At 29.9% G+C, this 22,645-nt stretch overlaps 1 protein-coding gene across 1 annotated transcript in view; it reads left to right on the top strand.

Moving 5' to 3' along the window:
- The window catches only part of LOC129958633 (vitamin D3 receptor-like), a 43,438-nt gene extending 22,619 nt beyond the window's left edge, over positions 1-20,819 (top strand). Inside the window, exons 3-4 of the mRNA XM_056071233.1 lie at positions 13,751-13,895; positions 19,955-20,819. Of these exons, the coding sequence (XP_055927208.1) occupies positions 13,751-13,895; positions 19,955-20,745 (936 nt within the window). The 3' untranslated portion in view covers positions 20,746-20,819. The remainder of the gene's footprint in view (positions 1-13,750; positions 13,896-19,954) is intronic.
- Positions 20,820-22,645: the final 1,826 nt, after the last annotated feature.

Here is a 22,645-nt window from a genome sequence, read left to right as displayed (position 1 = left end):
GCTTAAATGATAGCTATCGGTTGCCTAAGTGACCTGATTTTTCCGTCCAAAATGGTTTCATAAATCACTTTATAGATCTAAGGTGGGAAAAGAGTTCAAAGTATGTGATTTTCTGTTACACTTCTCAAACTTCAATGGTAGATAAATAGGAAAACAATACGCAATGGCATTTTCGAGGGCAATACAATTGTACCAAAGTTAAATGCTCTTGAAAACGCGCTATATAATTTTAGAAACATTACACGTGATTTTCTTTTCCTAATAATATGCCACCCAGAATGTCCAGTCACGTTAGTAAGTGGGTTAAATTACAGCATATGTTTTGCAGTAAATAATACTATATTGGTTGGCTATTGCAATATTATTGAGGTAACAAATCATAAAGAAAAAGATGTGCGCCTGCAATATGCAAATACTTAATTGTGATATAAAAGGAAAGAAAGGATACTTCAGGCTTCACTTATTCTAAGAAAAGGTGACTATTCGAGTTAATAAAAACGTAACGTATTCTATTGTAATGGCTTAAAGATTTGTAATCGTGGCTATTTTGTTCATAACTTATTACTTATTATTCTGGATGCCTCTAAGAATACAGCGTTAAACATAACTCTTTTATGTCTTAAAATACAACGTAAAAATTTTATGTAATATAATTTGTATCGTTTCTTTCAATGATTTAATACAATAAAATCGCTGTATTATAAAGAAATAAAATCATTTACATTAAGGTAATGTTAATCGTTTTAAAATTATTTATTATTTCTGATATATGCACTCAATTTTTTAGCCATTTTATGATCTATGCGAATCTAAAAATCTCTTATGCATCAGATTAATTATGAAATCCAAATTTTACCCCTAGCTTTCTAAATTATTACAGATCACGCGATGTTTACCACGGTTGGGATAAGACAAAATGCTTTATAAATTTAAAATCAAAACCGGAAAGTTTATTTTGAATAGCATGTAAACAAAACAGTTTTCAAATGTTTTCTTTTAACGGTGCAGAAATGAATATTTCATCACTTTTAACCACGCCGTCTTTCAACCCTTGACGTGATTACGTCCGCTTGTCTGAGACAACGTGTCCCTATCTAAAGCAGCGTTTCATTTTAATAACCTTAACCTACAGGAGATAACCCAAGGACGTAACTCTTCCATCAGATTGCTTTTTTGTCAATTTTACTTTTATAACGATACGAAACAAATTAGGACAACGAGGTCAAATCAGCCAGGGTGTGTCTTCCTCGACTTCAACCAAGGTCCTCATTGAAGACGACTCAAAGATATTTAAGGATAGGAGAGGTGAGTGGAGTTAGAATTGCATACACAAATAATGTGGGTAGGGAAGTCGCAGGTGAAAGTGTGATGTAAAAGAAATGCGTCCTCTTTCAAGGATAATGAGAGCTTTTCCAGCTTAATTTACAGCCTGTAAAATTCAGACCTTTTTGTCGTTGAATGCTCAATTAAAAGGAGGAAAATTCACCAGATATAAGAAGGCCGTAGCTTTATTTCTGACTATACAGTAAACAAAGAAGAGGTATGTTATATTTAAATACGACTCATAGTTAAATAAAAATTCACCACACCGCCTTAATAATATTTTACTTTGTGACAAGTCTGGAAAATATAAGCCGCAATTGTTAGAATTTTTATTTGAAGCGCCAAACCTTTCATTTTTAAATTAACAACATTCAAAAGGAATTACGAAATTCAGTAAAAATAAAAAGGAACCTATCATTGTCTGTCGTGGAAATGTACTTTTAAAAACAGAGTTCACAAACGCTGCAACAATGAGCAGTTGGTGAAAAAAAAACCAAACAGCATTGTGAATCTCTTGCGAGAAAAAAGCAGTTGACTTTTCTGGTTCACTCTTTTACATCATCTATTAAAAACAAACATTGAAGAATAACAATTAAAAATACTTCTTTGGAACATTAAAGTAATTTACTGATGAAATATTTTTAAACGTAGCACAGGCATATTAGGTAATTGGTAAATAAATTGAATTTGAGCTCCTTTTGTAGGATCGTGGCTTATGACCTCCAGTGTCCCGGTGGCCTAATTCAAGCTCTTCTTCCGAGCTTCTAAGCTCGCCTATAGAGAACAGCTTTCTCTTTCGTGATCAAGATTAACTCCCCTTTAGGGTATAAAGGATAACGCTGTTATCTGCAAACAAGCAGATTCTTTCCTTTCTTCACAGTGTATAACATCTTATCGCGTCAAATCAACAATGTAAATTGTTCTAGCAAGATTACGCAAAGATGTGGTTTAACGACAGAAAAACATGTATGATCAAATCGGGATCGTACATGCACAGAAAATTGTTTCGCTTTCGCTGTTCATATGTCTTTGAATCAAAAAATCTGGCTAAACTAACTTGAAAACTTATTCAGAGAAATTAGTTATGATATTTCTATTGACTTTAATTAAAATACAGTAAATTTAACCGACTTTTAAGAGGAAATTTATAAAACTAAACTTACTTTCACCGCTGAACTTCAAGCTAATTTTTAATTAATTTTTAAGCTGGCATCCCTCAAATAGTGTTCAATAAAATGTTTCATCCCCCATATATAAATGCGCTGTTTTGAAAATGCAAAACTTATTTCTATTTGCACGTACCTTATTTTATAGTATAGCAAAGAAAAGCAATTCGATATTACAAGTTGTTTTTATTTAATAAAAGCAACTTGTATACTTTTATTCCAATATACATACTTTTATTTAATAAAAGTATATGAGGTGTCTAATAAAATGAAAAATCAAAATATCATTTAGATTTTTTTTTAAAATATGGCTAAATTTACCTTGAAATAAATTTCTAAATAATTCAGATTTTTGCTAATAGTTAAAACGTGAACCAAATTCTTCAATAATAAGGAAATAATATAATATAAAATTCTCTGATCTTAATAATACAAACATTTGAATCACGGGACTCGAGACAACTTTTAAAAAATCTCTATGATCGCTCACTCTTTGACCTCATCCTATCTTCTTGACAACACTTTTGATCGCCTTCGGAAGTAATTTAATTTGTGAACAGCCCCAAAAGGAAGCGCGCTCTAGTTAATGCCAAATAGCTTCAAGTCCAGTTAAAGGTTAAATAACGCGATTTCAAATGCATTAAAAGAGTCGGAACGGTGAGAAAATTTTAACGGTCAAGCTGTTATTTCACTCTGCACCTCCCTGTAACCTCGATGTTTTATTTTCTTTATGGTTTTGAGACTTAAATTTTTCCAGACACTTATGACCAATTGTTGTGATCCTTATTTTTTTGTTTTATCAAATCTATTATTGCGCAAAAACGTGTATGAAAATTAGGAACACTTCATGCTTTAAAATACAAAGATCGTTTTTGTATTTTAACATTTCTACAACTATGGTTGGGTCCGTATACTGTTCAGTACAGCTAGGTTCATAGAAGAATCGGATGTTACTACTAAATGCAATTGGAATTTCTATACCTACGCTGTTTAGTACGGTATACTATTTAGTGCGGTTAGGTTTGTAAAAGAATCGAATGCTGACATTTTTCCAGAAACTTATGAACAATTTGTGATTTCTATTTTTTATGAATCTATTATTCCGAAAAATAAGGGCCTAAAATTCGTGAAATATCACGGCTTGCATTAATTTTTTATTATTATTATTTTGTATACATTATTGTTATCAGACCTCTGCTTGGGCCGATTTACTCTTTAGCACGGTAGTCGGATGTTACTGTCAATTGCTATTAGTCCCCTTGATTTTTTTTTATTTTTATAAACTTAATTAAGTTTAAACAATGTATTAATACAAAGTTTAAACGGAATGATTTGATTTCCATGTTTGAATGTTGTAAAACGAGCCATTTCTGGTTTCGGTCAAGCTCACGAGGAAACTAAATATTCGAATCAAGTTTAAATAACCGGCATTCAAAATATTTTCTAGCTTTTCTGCTAAAACTTTTCGGTCATATTTTGACCAGATCAAAATAGTTATGATTCTGTACTTAGCATGACATCTCTATATTGATTCCAATTAAAAGTTTTATGATTGTTTTAAGTAAATATGAATTATGATTTAAAAGAGCATCAAAACAATGCTCTCCACCTAATTTCTAGCACCTTCAACACTAATCAGACCTAAAATGAAGAGTTGAAATGTTAAAGCTAAGGGCTGTAGTTAATTAGCACGTGCACGCCTTTGGGCTTGCCCGCACCACAAGCTTTTTTGCCTATCTGCCTACGTCGTTGTATGTTGTTTTAAATGCAACGAGGGCGTGGACAGCTTATGTGATCATTTGTAGACTTATTGTCTAAAGAAGTGGGTGCTAATTTCTAGAACACCCAGAAAGCTCTTCCGATCCAATCAACTCAGTTTAGTGAGGAAACATGAATTCTACAATAGTTAATTCTCTTCAAGGTAAATGAGTGCCTTTTTTTACGGTTTTGTTTTGTTTAACGTCTAGCTATGGATCCGATATGTCCTCCCTTATACAATAGAGACGTTTTGTAGCATTCAGATAAAGAAAAGGCGGGTGTCACTTTTTGTAAAAATTTAAATAATTTGAATAAGAATACTAATGTATATTATGACTGTTCTATTTTTTTTAAAAATACGACACTATTTTAGTTCTACCTTTTTTTCAGCTGATGAACCTGAGGAAAGTTTAGTTAAAACAAGCAATCAACTAACTTTGATTTTATCTGACAAATGAGCTGTCACTGCCTATCATTAGAATTTCAGAAAAAGTGAATTTACCATTACAGATTGTTTTAAAAAATGAAGAGGATTTCCTTGGCAAAAATCAAGTTCCTCTATGGAAAAAAAGCAATTTCTGTTTAATAAACTAAAAGCAATTATCTATAATATAAGCTTTCTTTTTATACATTTGCTTATGTCTTTCATTTCCAAACGCCTAAAACGATATATAAATTCTTTAATTGAATTCTAAATGAAAGATAACCTAAAGCAGTATATATTAAATCATTTATTTTATTGAAAAATAATACTCTGCACTCCGTTCAATAATTTTTCATTCAATAATAAATAATTATAATGTTTTAATTAATATAATGCATCGGGTTTCCTCTTGCATTTACCGTTTTTAAATAATAGTATATATCATAAATCTTTCTGAAGGTACATAATATGTACCGCTATATTTCCAAACAAATCGCGATTAGACCTTAAACGATACTTGAAGATGTTTCTTTATCATTTTTTATTAAATATATTCATGTAAATACAAATTATTAGCATATTTTTGAATAGCAAAGAACAAAATACTATGAAATTGTGCCATTTCAACATGATGTTGAGGATGGCATGTAAAATCACTAAGGCCATCCTCAACATCATGTTGAAATGGCACAATTTCATAGTATTTTGCTCTTTGCTATTCATTACAAAAGATCTTTTGGTTTGATACCCAATTTCGATGACAATACAACAAAATCATTTTGCGTTTATCTGCATTTGCTTTTCATATTTTGTATTTATAATGAAAAGTTATTCGTTGAAGATGAGTCGACTTCTTATGTTATTCAGATTTTGTAGCGTTATCTTACGATCCGTTTACATGAATGATTGCGTGCTGAAGGATTTCGACATGGTTCTTCAGACTGAACTGAAAGAATATCTTTTAATGCTTCTCTGTAATTAACAGAAATTATTTAATAAAAAATTGGTGTTAGAACATAGACTTTCGATATCTTTCCATAATTTTAGGCATTGACGGAGACCTTTTGAAAAATAAATAAAAGAATACAAAAAATTTCTTTTTTAGATGGAATGTTACTTAAAAGTAGAAATGTAATTATTTTATAGAACTGAATTCAAAAAATCTTGTATTTCAATAAGCTTATACTTTATTTTGCCGTTTTTTTTAGTAAATACCTAATTAAGAGGGTTTTATTTATTTAATTTATTTTGTACATAATTTACAACCGACCAGTTATATGATACAAGGATTCGAATCAACGAAGAATTGGAAACAATAATTAATGGAGTATACGGTAGTAACAAATGGTTTTAGTTTTTTAAGTAACGATAGACGATTTTAATTTATGATTAACATTTTAGTTAACATTTAATGACGATTTTAGTTAACATTTAATAAAGCAGCTTAAAATTAAAAAGTTTGACTAATATTTGTTAGGTAAAATCTAAAGCTAAGAAATTCTGTCAAAAAAAATGTTGACTAACTAGATAATCATAAATAATTTATGCAATATCCAAAATAATAAAAAAAAATTCTTTGCAGGGTTCAATTAACCAACAATTTAAACGGAGTGAAATATAGTAACGCTACACCTTTATTGTACAGAGTACAAAAATAATAATATCTGAACTAAGAGGGGGAAAAAAAAGTTTCGTAAGAAAAATGTGCTTAATTATCTAAATGTGTTCAGTATTTTTATCACACAGATTTCGGGTACTTCACCCCTTTCTCTTAATTAGTCGTTTAATAAAAATCGCATGAAGTAAATAAGTAACATTAAAATTATACCTTTCATTTGTAAGGAAAGAAGCAGCGGAAAGTATTTCCTTTCCTTATTACAGAATATTTCACAGTTACGGTGATCTTGGTTCCGTTATTTAACGTTATCAATGAGTGATTTCGGTAATGATTCGGTTTCTCACTAGGGCGTAAAAAAAGTACTTTCGGGCTTACTACCTTCTTAGATGATGTCTCTTCCTTATTTTTTCAAGGTCATCAAACAGACCGTTTTCAGATATGAAGTGATCTGACGCTAGCTGAACAATTATTTACAAAAATAAATATATAAAATAAAATAAATATTGATGATCAAAACAGTGAAACTCCAAGAATAATCTATTATATACAAACAAACAAAACCTTGAGTAATAATTTACGATCAAAATTTTAATCGATTTCCAATAGCCAATTATTTTCTATTGATTTTAATTTGAGTCTCATGTACGATGCACAGATCAGTTTTAATTCGTTTTTTCAGGGGGAGGTAAAGTACTTCCGCATATAAAAATTCAAAATAGATCATTGTAAAAATTCTTCCTTAGAAAAATGTCAGGAATTAATCAGAATTTTATGACAAAATAAGTCAGAATTAGCCTCACAGTATCAGTTTTGCTAATGCTAATGAATCTCTTGTTCTCTTTGAAAGAATGGAGATTTTATAGTTTGAAATAAAACGTTTTTACGATATCATTAACGACCCAACTAGTGCTAGGAAGTCTGGACAGATCACGATATTTTCCGACGAAATACCAATCTTCCACGTAATGCGACTTATGCAATTGAATAATCGTGATCCCCAAACATTTGTTTATGCTATAAATTTACACGACTTAGCCTTTGAAGCAAATAATATATTTTTCGTACTGCGTCAATTTGTTTTCATTTGGTGTTGCTAAATCTGATCAAAAATAAATCAGAGAGTAATTTCTTGACTTTGATAACTTTGGATACAACTTAATTCTGTTTTATACATTCAACAGAAGTTAGTCTACGAAAACTACATAGATTTTTTTATAAGATAATTTAAATTTTGACCTTACTTTATTATGTATTTAACAAAAGGTTAAATTACTCTGAAACGAAGTTTTATGTAAAGCTTTTTAGTAATTCTTGAAACTGGTTAACAATTAAACGTGTATTATGGAAATTGAGACATTAAGATTTTAAATGAAATTAAAATAAAGTATTTGGGTTTCTCTATATCCGATACATGTATGTGTTTAATGAGATTATATACTTTAAAACATATCAGTAACAGCTGCTAAAGTTAAATTAATAGTATTCATACGCAATGGAACGTATTTAAATTTAAAAAAATAGTTGATATATTGTCAAATCTTTAAGGTATATTAAATCTTTGAAATAAAAAATCCCAATCTAGTAGTTAAAACGAAAAGATTAAATAAAACTCAGCATTTTAAATTAATTAATCGAAAGCAACATTTTTCGAAAATTCTAATTACATTATATTATATAACTTTCTAAGACGTTTTATTTGTGAAAATATGTGGAAAATAGATTCAGATCGGTAATGCTCACTCAAGTTTGACCAGTAAAAGGAAAATATTTATATATTTTTGGCTCCGAGATAGTTTACTTTCTAAACGGTTGATATTTCAGTCTTAAATTAGTGCATGCAAATCTTGAAATTCCATTTCCAAAAATGATTTTTTTTCTGATTTCTTTTGTTTATTTACTAGTAAAAATTTTAAAAAAATTAATAAATAAAATAGAACAATTTATTTGCTACTTTTAAAAGGGTAATTTTTAAGCAAGGAATATATACAGTCTCATTTCAAATTTTATTATCAACTTTTAAAAAAATAAAAATATTTGTTGATTCTAAAAAAAAAAAAAAAAAAACGGATGCATAAAGGTTCCATGCGCAATGCATAAAGGTTAAAAAAAAGGGCAATTTTGGATGGCCTCAGTCACAATAAACAACCTTTATCTCTTAATCAGACTGAAACACCTTAAAATGATTCTTCATTTCATCTACATTTACGAATTATTTTTCCTGAAATACTAACAGCCATCAATTACTGTCACCTTTTCTGAGAAGTAATAACAGGTTATTCAGAATAACATAATATCGATTCATTAATGAATGATTCGAACGCTTACAAAATCACAAAGACTGTTTTTTTAATCTTTTTAAATAAATCTTAAAAAATTCTTCCTTGAAAAATAGTTCTTTTCTTTCCGAGCATCGAAAATCCAACATCAGGTGTCAGTAAATGAGTTATTTTCCGGCTACCATGCGAATCCATTCAATTTGCTAAGCACATGTAATTAAATAAAATAGAATGTGTTTCCTTATAGCCATTTTAGCTTGAGTGTTCTAAGCAATAGTATTAATTAGACTTGTTCGCTTTAAAACTGTTTCTTTCTTTCTAAATATAATACAAAACTTTGACTTTGCTTTCAATATGAATTTTGAATAAAATTTTTATGGAGAAAATTATGATGGTCACACAATATTTAAAAATTGAAGTGGCAACTTTAAAAAGCCTAAATTGTCACGATTATACTATAATATAATCATGCCCATTCACAAGGATACATAACTGAATATAGAAATGACTTATTTCCTTATAATTCTTTCACATTGTAAGAATTTGTATTAATTAAATTTGTTTACATAAATCGCCTCATATGTCTTTTCATGTAACGTGACGTGAAAAGTTTATAACAAGTTCGAATGTGAACATCGTTTTCTTTAATGCTTATTCAATAGATCTTAGAATAAAGTTACAACTTCAAACGGTTGAAAACGATTTCCAGTTTTCAATATAATTTTCGAACTATATATCTGTTATTAAGAAAGAACTTTCTAAATAATAAAATTTCGTGTCAAATGGTTTCATATGAATTATCTAAAAGTACGTAGTTAAAGTGACTATACATTTTGTGCTGACCGAAAATCACTACAATTAATTATTGTGCAGATATTAATTTTGAGCAAATAAATAGATTTCTCTTCATTTTTCAGTAATTCACTGAAAATTCTGACAAAACATTTTAGATTCATAGTTTTCGTTTAATTTTCAAGTTTTTCATTTCGAACAATTATTTTTCGTTAAGTTTTAAGTTCTTCAATTGCAACAAATTTTGTAAAATTCACTGTTTTAATTTGTAACTTCGATTTGAAGCTGTCTGTTTTCCTGTCGAAAAAAGTTTCTAGAATTTTTTCAGTTTTATAGAAGCAATATACGTCGCTCAAATTTACTAAATTCAGTCTCCTCTGACTAAAAATTTTTGATATTGATTTAAATGTATTTACCCGATATATATGTAATGTTAAATTTTCGAACTATATATCTGTTATTAAGAAAGAACTTTCTAAATAATAAAATTTCGTGTCAAATGGTTTCATATGAATTATCTAAAAGTACGTAGTTAAAGTGACTATACATTTTGTGCTGACCGAAAATCACTACAATTAATTATTGTGCAGATATTAATTTTGAGCAAATAAATAGATTTCTCTTCATTTTTCAGTAATTCACTGAAAATTCTGACAAAACATTTTAGATTCATAGTTTTCGTTTAATTTTCAAGTTTTTCATTTCGAACAATTATTTTTCGTTAAGTTTTAAGTTCTTCAATTGCAACAAATTTTGTAAAATTCACTGTTTTAATTTGTAACTTCGATTTGAAGCTGTCTGTTTTCCTGTCGAAAAAAGTTTCTAGAATTTTTTCAGTTTTATAGAAGCAATATACGTCGCTCAAATTTACTAAATTCAGTCTCCTCTGACTAAAAATTTTTGATATTGATTTAAATGTATTTACCCGATATATATGTAATGTTAAATGTATAATATTACCTGTCATGTATATAATGATATTTACCTAATTTTCAAAACTGTTAAGTATTATTTAGTTTATATATTTTGACTAGTGTATGTGGGACATTATCTCGTCAAAGTACCATATTAAATGCATAACTTAATATTTAAATCTGAGTTATTAAATTATTTATTTATGATGAAAAAATAAACCCATTTTAAATATTCTGAAGGACATTGCTTACTAATTTGATTTCCAGTGAATTATTTTGAATATTCAATTATATAAATTGCACTATTTACTCTCATAAAAAAGGAAACTTATTTAAGAATCTTATAATATTATTTCATCTCAAAGTTTGCGATGCAGTCCAAAAGATTGAAGACTTTTAATTATGGATCAAATGTTAAAAAAGCAATGATTTAAAAAAAAAATCATAAGTTAAAGAAGTTGCTGAAAGATTATATATGTCATGGTTAGGACGTAGTCAAATTAATAATTCTGGAATTACACATTTTAAAGAAAATAGTGCTGACGTAAGCTCAAATTACTAAAACTGCTTTTGAAGTTGAATAGCATGTTTGCTACATTTGTTCATTGTCGCTTTTGCATGTTTAATACTCCGTATCCATTTTTTTTCTAATTATAAACTAATTGACGATAATTAATTCTTGAACACTCGCAAAAGAGAAGTCCTGAACGTGTTTGATTTAACAATGTATTGGGTAATCAATTAACAAGTTTTTAAAAATAAAATAGACCAATGTTGGAAATTCCGATAAATAAACAGTCTGGGGAGGAAAATCTGTTTTAATTGAGGAAATAGTTGGTTTATAAATATTTCGATAATAATAGCTTTGTTTTTATCACTAAAATTTTTTGATATGTTTTATTTCAAAACATTAATAGCTAATAGTTCATATTAAATAAATAAAAAGACGTTTAATTGCTATCTAATTTTAGTGTTTACTTAACATCATCTGTTACGTTGAAATAGGGTAATTTTAACGTTTGACACACTAATATAATACTTGTTTAATAATTTTTTTTAAATTTTTTAATCGTTATCACTTATAGAACTCCATTAAAATTGACTGAATATATGCTTAACTTATTATTTTTTTTAACATAGCTAATTCTTTTCCTAAAAGGGGGTTGTAAGTAGAAATAGCCTATCTAAGAATCATGTGTTTCAAATTTTAACCCAAAATTTGAAATTAAACAGAATTTGCTTTATGTAAATAAAATTTCCTTAACGTTGGGGAATTCAATTACGATATTCTTCGAACTAATATTTCCCAGCAATTCGTAGTACTAAATATTATTATTTGCTTTAAGATATTAGCTAATCTAATAATTTTGTAAAGGTATGCAAATTTGACTCGCATAAATCTTAATATTAGATTCGCATGAGTCTTAGTAATTCGGATCAAAAACTCCTAGTCTCAACTACCGCAAAGAGTTTAAAAAATTCTTGTTTTCTAAAAATAATTGTAAATAAATATTGACGTTTACAAAAATTAGCATCAAAGTATTTTTCATAAAATAGTTCAAATAACTATCACATTTAATGTAATCGTTTCATTTACTTTTGTGAGAAATAATATAAAATTATCTAACTTAGATCAAATGCTTGAAGGAAAAAGAAGACATCACAATACTTAGAAAAAGAAATGCTTAAACTAACTTAAAATAAAATTGAGTAATTTGCCCTCTTCTTTACATATAAAAAATATTAACCATTAAATTAAGTCAGTATATAGTTTTTATTAACATTAATATTCTAAACAATTCTTGCCAGTCTAAGATGTTTAAAATGCACTTAGAGAAATGCATACATGACCTGCATATTGTGCAAATAATTGTAATTAATTACAACAACCAGAAAAAAATTCGTAGAGGAAACCATTTCAGTTAAATCTTGCAGTTGTTATAATATCCGGCGATTAAAAATAAAATTCCATAAAAAAACGACAGCTATAATAAATTAAATTTTTGATTGTTGCTATCTCAAAAGATTTGTCATTAAAAAATTCTAAAAATCAAAGAAAGGCGTATAAATAAATACTTTAAAATCTCGCAGTGCTGTGCGCATGCGTGATTAGCATGATATAAATGTTTTTCAAAAGCACGTTTAATGAATTACAACAAACCGAAAATAATTCATAAAAGCCTTTACTCTGGTTACGTCTCGGAAATGTAATAATTTCCAAAGAATAATGATGAAATTCAATAAACAAAGAAAACCGTGAGTGAAATAAACGAGTCCAAACTTTTGTGGCATGAGCTGAGATATTTTTCATTCAAGTTCTCGTAATTCTACTCTGTAAGCTAGTCGCGTCCACTGTTTCTAAGAGTTTTTACAGTACCATTACAACAAATACGCCCCAAATGGAGCGAAAACGTCACTACGATGTGTCATCTTTCTTACCAAGGTGTGCTTGATCTATTTACAGCCTTTTCTCAATCTGAAATATAGGGAGAAGTCTTTTTTTATTATCGTTCCATTCTTTTTTTGTTCAGTTTCATTTCTAAATTAAAAAGTTCTTTGTTAGATTCGCGTGAAAAAAGAAGCAGCTGGAATATTAACTTCATTTATATGCAGAAAGAGAGCACGTTTCCCCCCCCCCTTTAAACTGCATCTGTCATTGCACATAATGTTGCTGGAATAAATCAGAACTTGGCGTTATTCAATTATTTGGCAGAAGTTTTTCAAGGAACAGTTTTTTGAGACATTATTTCATTTTTTTTTGTTTCATAAAGCGGGTTTAGATGAATAATTCTAATTCATAATGTATCATATTTCAATGCAATTTTGTCGTTTTCATTGTGTTTGTTTGTTTGGGCAACTACGAAAGACTTTCTTCTGTAAAATCAGTTAACTCAGTGATGTCCCAAAGTTTTGCGTTTTTCATTTTAATCAATTGTGATTTTTCAAAACATAAAATGATAACATTTTAAAAACTATATGGAAATATATCTCTTATAGCAAAAACTATAATTTCGAATGCTATGATTAAATTGAAACATTCAAAATTCTCTTTCTGAAATAAAATTTAAATATTACGTCTTGATACTGTTACTTAGTATATAAATTACAATACTTCGCGCTAAATACTTAACTTTCTGTAATACAAAATGGCGACAAAGAAATGTATAAAAACAGAATATTATTCTGCATCACGATATGTAGCGAAAGAACTATGTGCATATTATTTTATAGAAAATAAAAAAAACATCATAAATATAAAAAAATTATATACATTTAACTATAAAGAACAGTTTTATTTTATTTTATCCCAAACAGCATCTTCTGTAAGAACCCTATGATTCTTTTTTGAAAGGTGCAGAATAAATGCTAGTGAAAATAGAACAAAAGATTTTTTTTTCATTCCAAATATGTTCTACGTGTTTATTTGTGTTCATATGTTCTATTTATAATACATTCTAACATTTCATTCTTTGTTTTAGTCATTCTTCGGACGGACATACAACAACCTAGCAGCTTTAGGAGAATGCAAAAACAGTGGACAGTGTGTCATAAACAAGAAAAACAGAACCTCGTGTAAAAGCTGTAGGCTTAAGAAATGTCTACTCGTAGGAATGTCGAAAAGCGGTGAGTAGAACTTTTATTGCTACGTGAGAACATTTATTCCATTTAAGGATAGAAATTTATAGGTTGCAGACAGAAGGTGTGTGAAGAACTCTGAGATACTTTGTTAGAAAATATTCTTTGTTTTCGTAGATGATTTCTGATTTTGCTTACACCCAGAAACAACAATATTACCGATATTCGGTTTATTTCTTAAACACTCGTAGATGATATTAGCGGAGATAAATTTAACAAAATTTTCAGAATCAATCGGAAAAATTTCTTGGCACTGATGTGACAAACAGGGATTATAATACAATTAATGAAAAAATTATTCTTTTTAAATGTTTTAACAAAATGTCAGATTGACCACATTGCATTTATCTATGAATGGATCATTGCTAAATTAAAATACTTTATATCTTTATAGCAGCTTATTTCAAAGAATCCAGATAGATTAAATAATTTTCTAAAAATTAAAATTCCTCATTTTAATCGCAGCAACAATATTTCAGCTGGTGCAATGTAGCCTTTGTTATAAAAAGAAAATGCAGAATATTTATTCAGCTTTAAAAAGCGAAAAAGAAGTAAAATGAATTTTAAAAATTCTGATACTCAAACTCATTCTGTTTTTGTTAGTAAGACTGCAAAATCTTCTTAAAAAATTTCTCTCAACAAAACAATGAACCATATATGGTACCATTTATGTGGTGCCATATTTAATTACTATTTCATTCATAATTTTTTCTAAAGAAATACCTCGTTACACATTTGTGCACAATATGAGAAAAAAGTTTTCAATTACAATTTCCTTTTTATTTTATTTTTTTTTCCCTTTGAATCATCACCGACAATATTTTCTATTTTGTGATTATATTGAGATTTTTCAACAAATTTCATTTTCACTTTTATAAGAACGGAAACATAGTTTAAAAAGAAAAGAAAAAATGAATTGCCTAATATTCCATTTATGTTCAAAAAGGTTAAACGACTAACATGTGAAAATGTTTGTAGTTTTGAAAACTACAGGTCTTCCAAAACTCGTCCGAGACATTCTATATTCCTTAAAAATGCTTAAGCTTTCCACTTTGATATTCGGCTCTATAAAATCAAAAATTATTTGCAGTCATGCTGAGAAAAGAAACAATAATCTTAAAAGAAATCTGCATCAACGATAGAAAAATAAATTAGGAATAGGCGAAATTATTAGCAAAAAAAAAATGATCTTCTACAGCTTTATTTCGAATTCATGCTAGATCATTTCAAATTTGAGCAATTTTCACTTTGAAACCAGTTCTAAACTAATAAAAAATAATGCTTCGCAATCATTCTTTGATAAAAAAAAAATTGAAGATTAAAAGAAATGGAGAATACATGGAGTTAGAAAAGTAATGCATCTTCTCTTTTTCAAATCCATGCTCGATCATTTCACATCCGAACAATTTTCACTTTGAGAACCTCATTCTACGTTAACTAAAAATAACGCATCATAGTCCATTCTTCAAAAAAGAAACAAGAAATTAAAAGAAAATAGATCCAAAGGATCTAAAAAAGAAATGACGAGCATGTGGAGATGTCTGCAGTTCTAAAAGCAATAGATCTCCTACAACTCTTGTTTAAATTGATGATGCGAAGAAAATAAAGCACAGCTATTCCGTTTCATGGCGGGATTCCGCAATTCTTGTTTTCTCGATACGTGAGGACATTCAGAAATGACCCAACCCTGCTGGAGGACTGCGCAAGGGTCATCGCGCGGGTAAGTCTTGTCACGAGCATCACTATCTAGGGTCAAGCGAGAGGTTAATTGTGTTAAGCTCGCTTATAGTGATCTCGTCCTCTCTTTCCTTGTGATAGGGTCAGGGCCCAAAATAATAATCATAAGGCGCCCGGAAGAAAATAATAAAAAAGATGCATTATAGTCAGTGGACGACGATGAATTTTGATGATGATGAAAAGGGGGTGCGACATTAGTTTCTTTCCTCCGATTAAGACATTTTATTTAAATTACAATTAATCTGAAGTATTAAGATTAAGATAAATGGAATCCTTGTCCGCTTTCTAAACAATGAATGATAACAAAAGAGGAGGACCCCAACTTATCTTCCATGGATTAAAGCAATTTATTTAATATTAATTTATTTGCTTTGTCTATTATTTAAGAGTAGGTTAGGTTGTAGGGGTGGTGCTATGAGCTGAATCACATTGTTCAGAACCCTCAAAGATCAAAAAAGATTTAGAGGGTTGAGATCTCTCTTGTTTTGATACGAATTAAAAGAAATTTAATTTATATATTTAAAAGAAAGAAAATGAGGTCGCTATAGATTTAACTTAATTTTATTAATCTTTACAATACAAAAATAAAATATTAACTATCTTTCCGTAAGGTAAATGTATAAACTAGAACTAACCTGAGAATGTATATTAATTTTTATCCAAATATTAAATACATTTTATCTATCTATATTTCGAATGACAAATAATTTTTTTTAAGAAAAGAAAAGAGAAATGAACTATCGGCAAAGCAGAAAAGCTTTGAAAAATTCAATCCATTATCTATATTTTTATAAATGTTCTTCGATAATTTTTTCTTAAATATAAAATAAAAATTATTTTAAAAAATGAAAATGTGGGCATTTTTACGAGACTACGGGATTTTTTTTTTCTAATTTAAATACTATATTTTGATACTGGCCTAGATTTTATCATTTCATTTTAGCTTACTCTGTTGCTTTTTTTATAAGTTGTTCTAAAACTATAAAAATGAAAATAAAACCGTTTGTTTATTTAGTTTTTTAAAGAGGCTTGAATAAGTTAGTGATGAACTGTGGATACAACTGTTCTGATCAAAATCACATAATAAGCATAATTTTTTAATTTTTTAATTTAGTATATATATAAGAACAGTGTGCGTATCGGTAATATATGAAAAAAATAACAATTTTTCCTTCAATGAAAGAAAAATTTAATACATAAATTGCACTAATTTAACATTTTTTTTTCGTTATATGATAAAAAACCAAATTAATCTCTGAAAAACATTTCCTCGCAACGTATATATTTCAGCATAAATTAGAAAGCGAGAAAATTCCAACAAATCGATATATCGATTCATGAAAACTTTATCGCATCATAATTGCCGATTTACCACCTGTTGAATGAATGCTACGCGAATTTTTCACATGAACCCATTTCTGCCATTTTTCCTGTAGTCTAAAGCAATAAATCGTTCCAGCTGACGACCGAAAACCCCATTGATTTTATCTAGTCAACGGTCCCTTTGAATCCTTCAAAGGTGAGACGCGTAACGTTGAAAGAGTGAATTCTCTACTTTTGAATCGTGATCTGTTAAATTACAGCGTGGGTGAGGTTTAAAAGATAATGGAGCCGTGAGTCCACTGGCTCCTCTCCTCATGTTCATTTTAACTACGTTATGATTATCTTGCTCGCATCTCATCGATACTGTACAATGTACGTCTTCATTTAATCGATCAGATGAATCGCATTCTTTTTATGTAAGCTATTAATAATATATGCTGTGAAATATTGCCTTACTAATGTATTACCCCGCATGTGGTGTTTAGGGCTAAATGGAATGAGATGAAAAGGGGGTTTCATCATAACCAAGGTCGGCTGATTTCAGAAATAAAAGCCGTGATCACTATGATCAAGGAAGTAGTAACGTTCAGTACATGGCTTGGTGGTTTGTTTTGTTTGAAGGGATTTTTGATAATGCTCTAATGAAAGTGTTCACTGACGAGCGCTAGTTAGGGCGTCACGATTCAATCCGGCGTCTAACCTCAGTCCACTCGAAGAACACAGAGTGGGCTATTCTATTTATTTCCCTGCTTGTAATTAATTATGTGAAATGCTGATGATTGTAGTGCAGGTAATAAAAAGAGCAGGTAGATTTGTACTTCATTGACTAGTTCCGCATCGCGGATAATTTATATGATTATTTTTGTTTTAACCCAAGCTCGGAGAAAAAAGAGGAGGATGTTTATCTAGATTACTACGTATTTCTCTAGTTTATTTGAATAAAAACGCGTTCAAAAAAACGGTGACGTTTTGAGAAATGTCTATAGAATTCGCATTTTTTAAAATCGATCATCTGCCAAAAAGTGTCTTGTATGAAAGACTAAATTTGTAACCGAGAGCTAAAAATTTTTTACATAGAATTCTTTCAACAATGGAAGAAGAAACAACCCACGATGAATTCACTTTTTAACTCAATAATGTTAGCCTGTATAACTTTATAATTTAATCAGATGAAAAATCACTTTAAAAAAATAATTCTCACAAAGAAAATTTGTTTGAAAATAACATGAAAATATGAAAAATATTTTATGAATTGACTAAATTTTAAAATAGCCTTTCGTTTCTAAACTAGCTTTAAGTTAGTCTTATTCGCACAAGAAATTATTTTACAAGAAAAAGTGAAAGGATTTTTTTATATTTTTAATCCTAAAACGTGCTTAATATATGCCTTTTTGTAAGAACTTTAAGATAAGTGAATAATTAGTATAGTTATAACTATCTTCTAAAAATATTTTTTGCAAAAATTTATACAAATTTTGCATGTTTTGCTATTGAATCAAATGACGCGAAATTATCTAAAATGCATTGAAACAAATTATCTAAACTTTCCACCAACCTTTTCAATTGTACCAGCATAAAATTTGAAAGAAAAACAGACTTTTTTCCACATACGAAAATTAGGTTCTCGTCAAATATTTTTGCTCAACCCTTCTATTTTTAACAATGCAGCAAAACGAAATTAGGCACACAAGAATGACCTCCGAGAATTTGGCTCAAAATGTTACTTTTTGATACTCGCTAATGCAAACGGAAAAATTGAAAAATGTGAGGGCCGAAGAAAATTAGGTCTCTCGATTCATCCAGGATGATCGTGAATAATTGCTTAATGGCGCATGTTGAGCTATATTTAACTTGCATTGCTTAAGCTGAAAGAACCGAAATCCATTATTACAGACCTTAAGTTCGCAGGTCATGATCCTTTGACGTATCTTTTAGAATGTATTTTTCTTTTCTCGTGTGTTTTTTTAAAACGTCTTTTGTTGGAAAAATAAAGGGAAGGGAACGGACGATTCGTTCAGGAAATGGTTGCAAAAAGGAGGGGAGTGATGTTCACGAATCTCTTGAGAAAAGAGACCTGTGAAAGGCCCGACCTGGAACTTCATACAGTCGCTATCGCCCACAGCACTTTTTGGTTGCGTGCTTGCCTCTAGTTGTAGGTGTGGTGATGAGTTCAAAATATACTGGCATATTATGATCATGTTGCGAGTTTTAATTATGAACTTGATTCAATGAAGGGCTACTTTTCTTGTCGTTTCACCTTTTTGAATTTCGTTCCTTGCTGAACATATATTTTAAAGTATGATCTTCAACAGTGTGGAAAGTTAAAACTTCATAGAAAGGCAAGGCTTGTCAGAAATCACGCATAACCTTGCTATTTGAATTCCTTTAAGAGGTGTTTACTTCTTCCTGAAACGTGACTTCGATTATTGAAATCATTCAATGAATTAATATAATAGCTGAAGGTTTCTTGCTGAATAGTTTGGATCGTGTCAAATTCTTGTTATTAAATCAAAATTCAAAAGGAAAGAAATTCGAAAACATTTCAATTAACAAATGAAATCATTACTTGCATAATTACTTACATAATTATTACTTACATTAATTAAATAATTATTAAGAAAATAAATTAATCTTAACCATTGTGAATCAGCAACGCCCTCCCCTACATGTCACTCAAAAATTTATTTATTTTACCCTAAGCTTTAAAAAATAAAATAAAGAACATAACTGGCAAGTCACAGGAGGTAGATGAAATTTCGGATACATATGCAAAAAATGGCAACACAGATTTTACTGCATTGGTTGCTGCAGAATTTTATTTCACAAAATTGCATTCAGGTTTTAAATATCTTGAGATTTTAAATTTAATAGTAGGAACTCATATGAATTTATGTTTTTATCTAGAGAAAATAGTTTTGCTTTGAATTATTTATTGAAAGACTTAAAGAATTTAGATTAATTTCCCATTTTTGCATTTCTTATTTCAGGTTCTCGCTATGGACGACGTTCGAACTGGTTCAAAATCCACTGCTTAATTCAAGATCAAGCAGAGATGACGAGTCGATTGACTGATCAAGGAGTACTATCTAATAGTCATTACGATACTAAGGACATGGTCCATCACTTTCGGTCCGATTTCAGTGACGTGACATTGCCTTCTAATGGACATTCCAACAGGGGATCTCCCTCTTCTGATCCAGGAACCATGGAAACCACCACAAGTCCCGTATCCTACAATTATTTTCCGTCCAAAAGTTCTACGAACGGGTATTCCAACGGGTATTCTGGGTATGATGCCAGCAGTCCAACGTATGAGAGAAAAGAAAACGTAGCCTTCCATCATCATCACCACCATTTGCCTCTTTCCCCAGTGTCCCCGCTTCATCCAAGCAAATTCTTCTTCCATTCTGCCAGTAGCGGATTCTTCGCCAAGAATTTTTCTTCCATCCCTAAGGTCTTCAGTCCTGAGATGAACTACACCCCACCTCACAGGTTGCTAGGCGTGCCAAGTGGAATTCTCACGAGTCCAGTTCTCAATCCACCCCGTGATGGACCCTTGGTCAATACCGAAAACTTCAGAGACCTTCCGGTGCAAGAAACGCCTATTGATTTGTCCGTGAAAAAGCCAGAGACCCCTAATTCTGATGCCACTATGGACGGCATCAATGATAACGAAGAAGAAGAGTACATCAACATGGACGATAATGAGAGCGATAATGCTCCTGCCAGAGCCGAAACACCATTAGATTTAACATCTAAACGAGCTGTATCCTGTTAAGACTCTGTTACTTAAATGCTATTAATGATTGTTGTGTTTTCAAAAACATTATTGTTATTGTTGTGTTTTTGAAATTTTTTTTTCTTTTCCCGCACATGCCAGACTGTTATCTTCAGAGATATTATTTTTGAGGGCAGACAATCATAGAAAATCAGGTTGGGAAACATTCCATTTGTCCATCGGACACAGTATTAAAATATCTGTTTTTTTTTACTATCCAACTTTACAATGTGGCCAGTTCAGATGTGATTAATTTTATATAACTTATGTATCATTAGAGTGAACCAAAATATTGGTTACACGATAAGATGAAGTGCCTAACTAAGTCATAAAACTTTTGTGATTGAAACTGGACAATATGTAGATAAACTGAACATCTTGCTAAGTGCTTCAGAATCAAGAGGTGTTTTATATGTAAACCCACCTTGTATAGTTATTGTTGTTTGGAAATGTTCAGCAATATTTTGCAGTTAAGTGCCTTTTGTGTAAGCATATGTTGCATATGTGCGTAGGCATGCATATATATGTATTGAAGCACATAATACATATTTATGCATAAATATATTTATATGTGCATAGACGTATTCAGTACGTTGTGAATATATAAAATATATTTATTCACAATGTACGTATCTATGATTTGTTCCAAGCCATTTTATTATTTCATTTATTATAATTTTAGTGCCGTGTTACTTTGCCATACGTAAGCATATATTTCTAATTGTGAAATAATGTAATTTAAAACTTCTACCTCTAACTTTTTAATAACTACTTTATGTCAACTAGCATGTTCCTTTCGCTGCTTTGATTCAAACTTATCTTGAAAAGATTGGAAAGATGCATTTGTCCTAAGCTTGCTTTCAGATTATTTTAAAATTATAATCATTTATCATTAGAAACCGTTTTAAATTATTTTCTTGAGAAGTTTTATCGAACCTATAAAGTATTTTTTTTTTTTTTTATACTGATATTCACATTTCAAGCGAACAAAAATGGAAAAATTTATTTCGTAAAAAATAACTTAATTCTTAAGATCAAGTAAATTCATTTTCTGACAAGAAACATTTCTTCTCGCTTAAAATTCGAACTTCCTCGTAGCCATATAAAATTTCTAAAACAGACCCATTTGGATACTACAAATACCCTGACCAAAATTTTCAAATAGTTGAAATTAGCTGATATTTATTATTTGTTTTTCTAAATTCCGGTGAGCTATTCGGGTATGGAAACCTCAGAAAGGATTACATGATTTTCACTGTTTATTTTGCCGCCATAGTTTCATTTTTGTATTTATCAAAAGTAAAAATCACTTTTTTACACGCAACCAACAAAAGGTGCCGTTTGAGCAATAAAATAAGCAATTTCAGCTCTGAAAAAAATTGCGAAGTTAGATTTCATATGAGGTCGATAAAAATTTATAAGCGTGACCATCTATTGTTTTGTGATCATCGAGAGTGAAAAGCGGCAAACACTTTAAATCTTCTGTAGCTTGGGCACAAGATTGGCCAACAACTTTCTCTCTCTCTTCCATTTATCTATGTTAGTAGGTTAGTCGCTACGGTCTGAATCCAAGCTCCGGACGCATCATTCTAAAAATCCACTTTTGTCTACAAGTGAAAGTTCTGGCACGGTTCTTTTTCTTTGCCAGAAACAATCTTTATTGTTTCCATCAGGATTTAGATGTCGCAGCAGATCGCATAATTTATCGGTCTTACGTCACAGAATAATATAATTCTTAGCCTCACAGGTTGGACGGTTACAGAAGAATTCAAATATCAAATATTTCCATCCTCTACTAACCCTGGCCCTGTTACACGTTCTCACAACAAAAGTGAAAGTTCTATTGAGAAAGAATGAGAAAATGACCAACCTAAAAAAAACGACATCAGCAAATCTTAAG

This window comes from Argiope bruennichi, chromosome X1 (assembly GCF_947563725.1).
Source record: "Argiope bruennichi chromosome X1, qqArgBrue1.1, whole genome shotgun sequence".
Lineage (NCBI taxonomy): Eukaryota > Metazoa > Arthropoda > Arachnida > Araneae > Araneidae > Argiope > Argiope bruennichi.
Note: the sequence above shows the minus strand (reverse complement) of the source record. Positions and strands in the feature narration are given on the sequence as shown.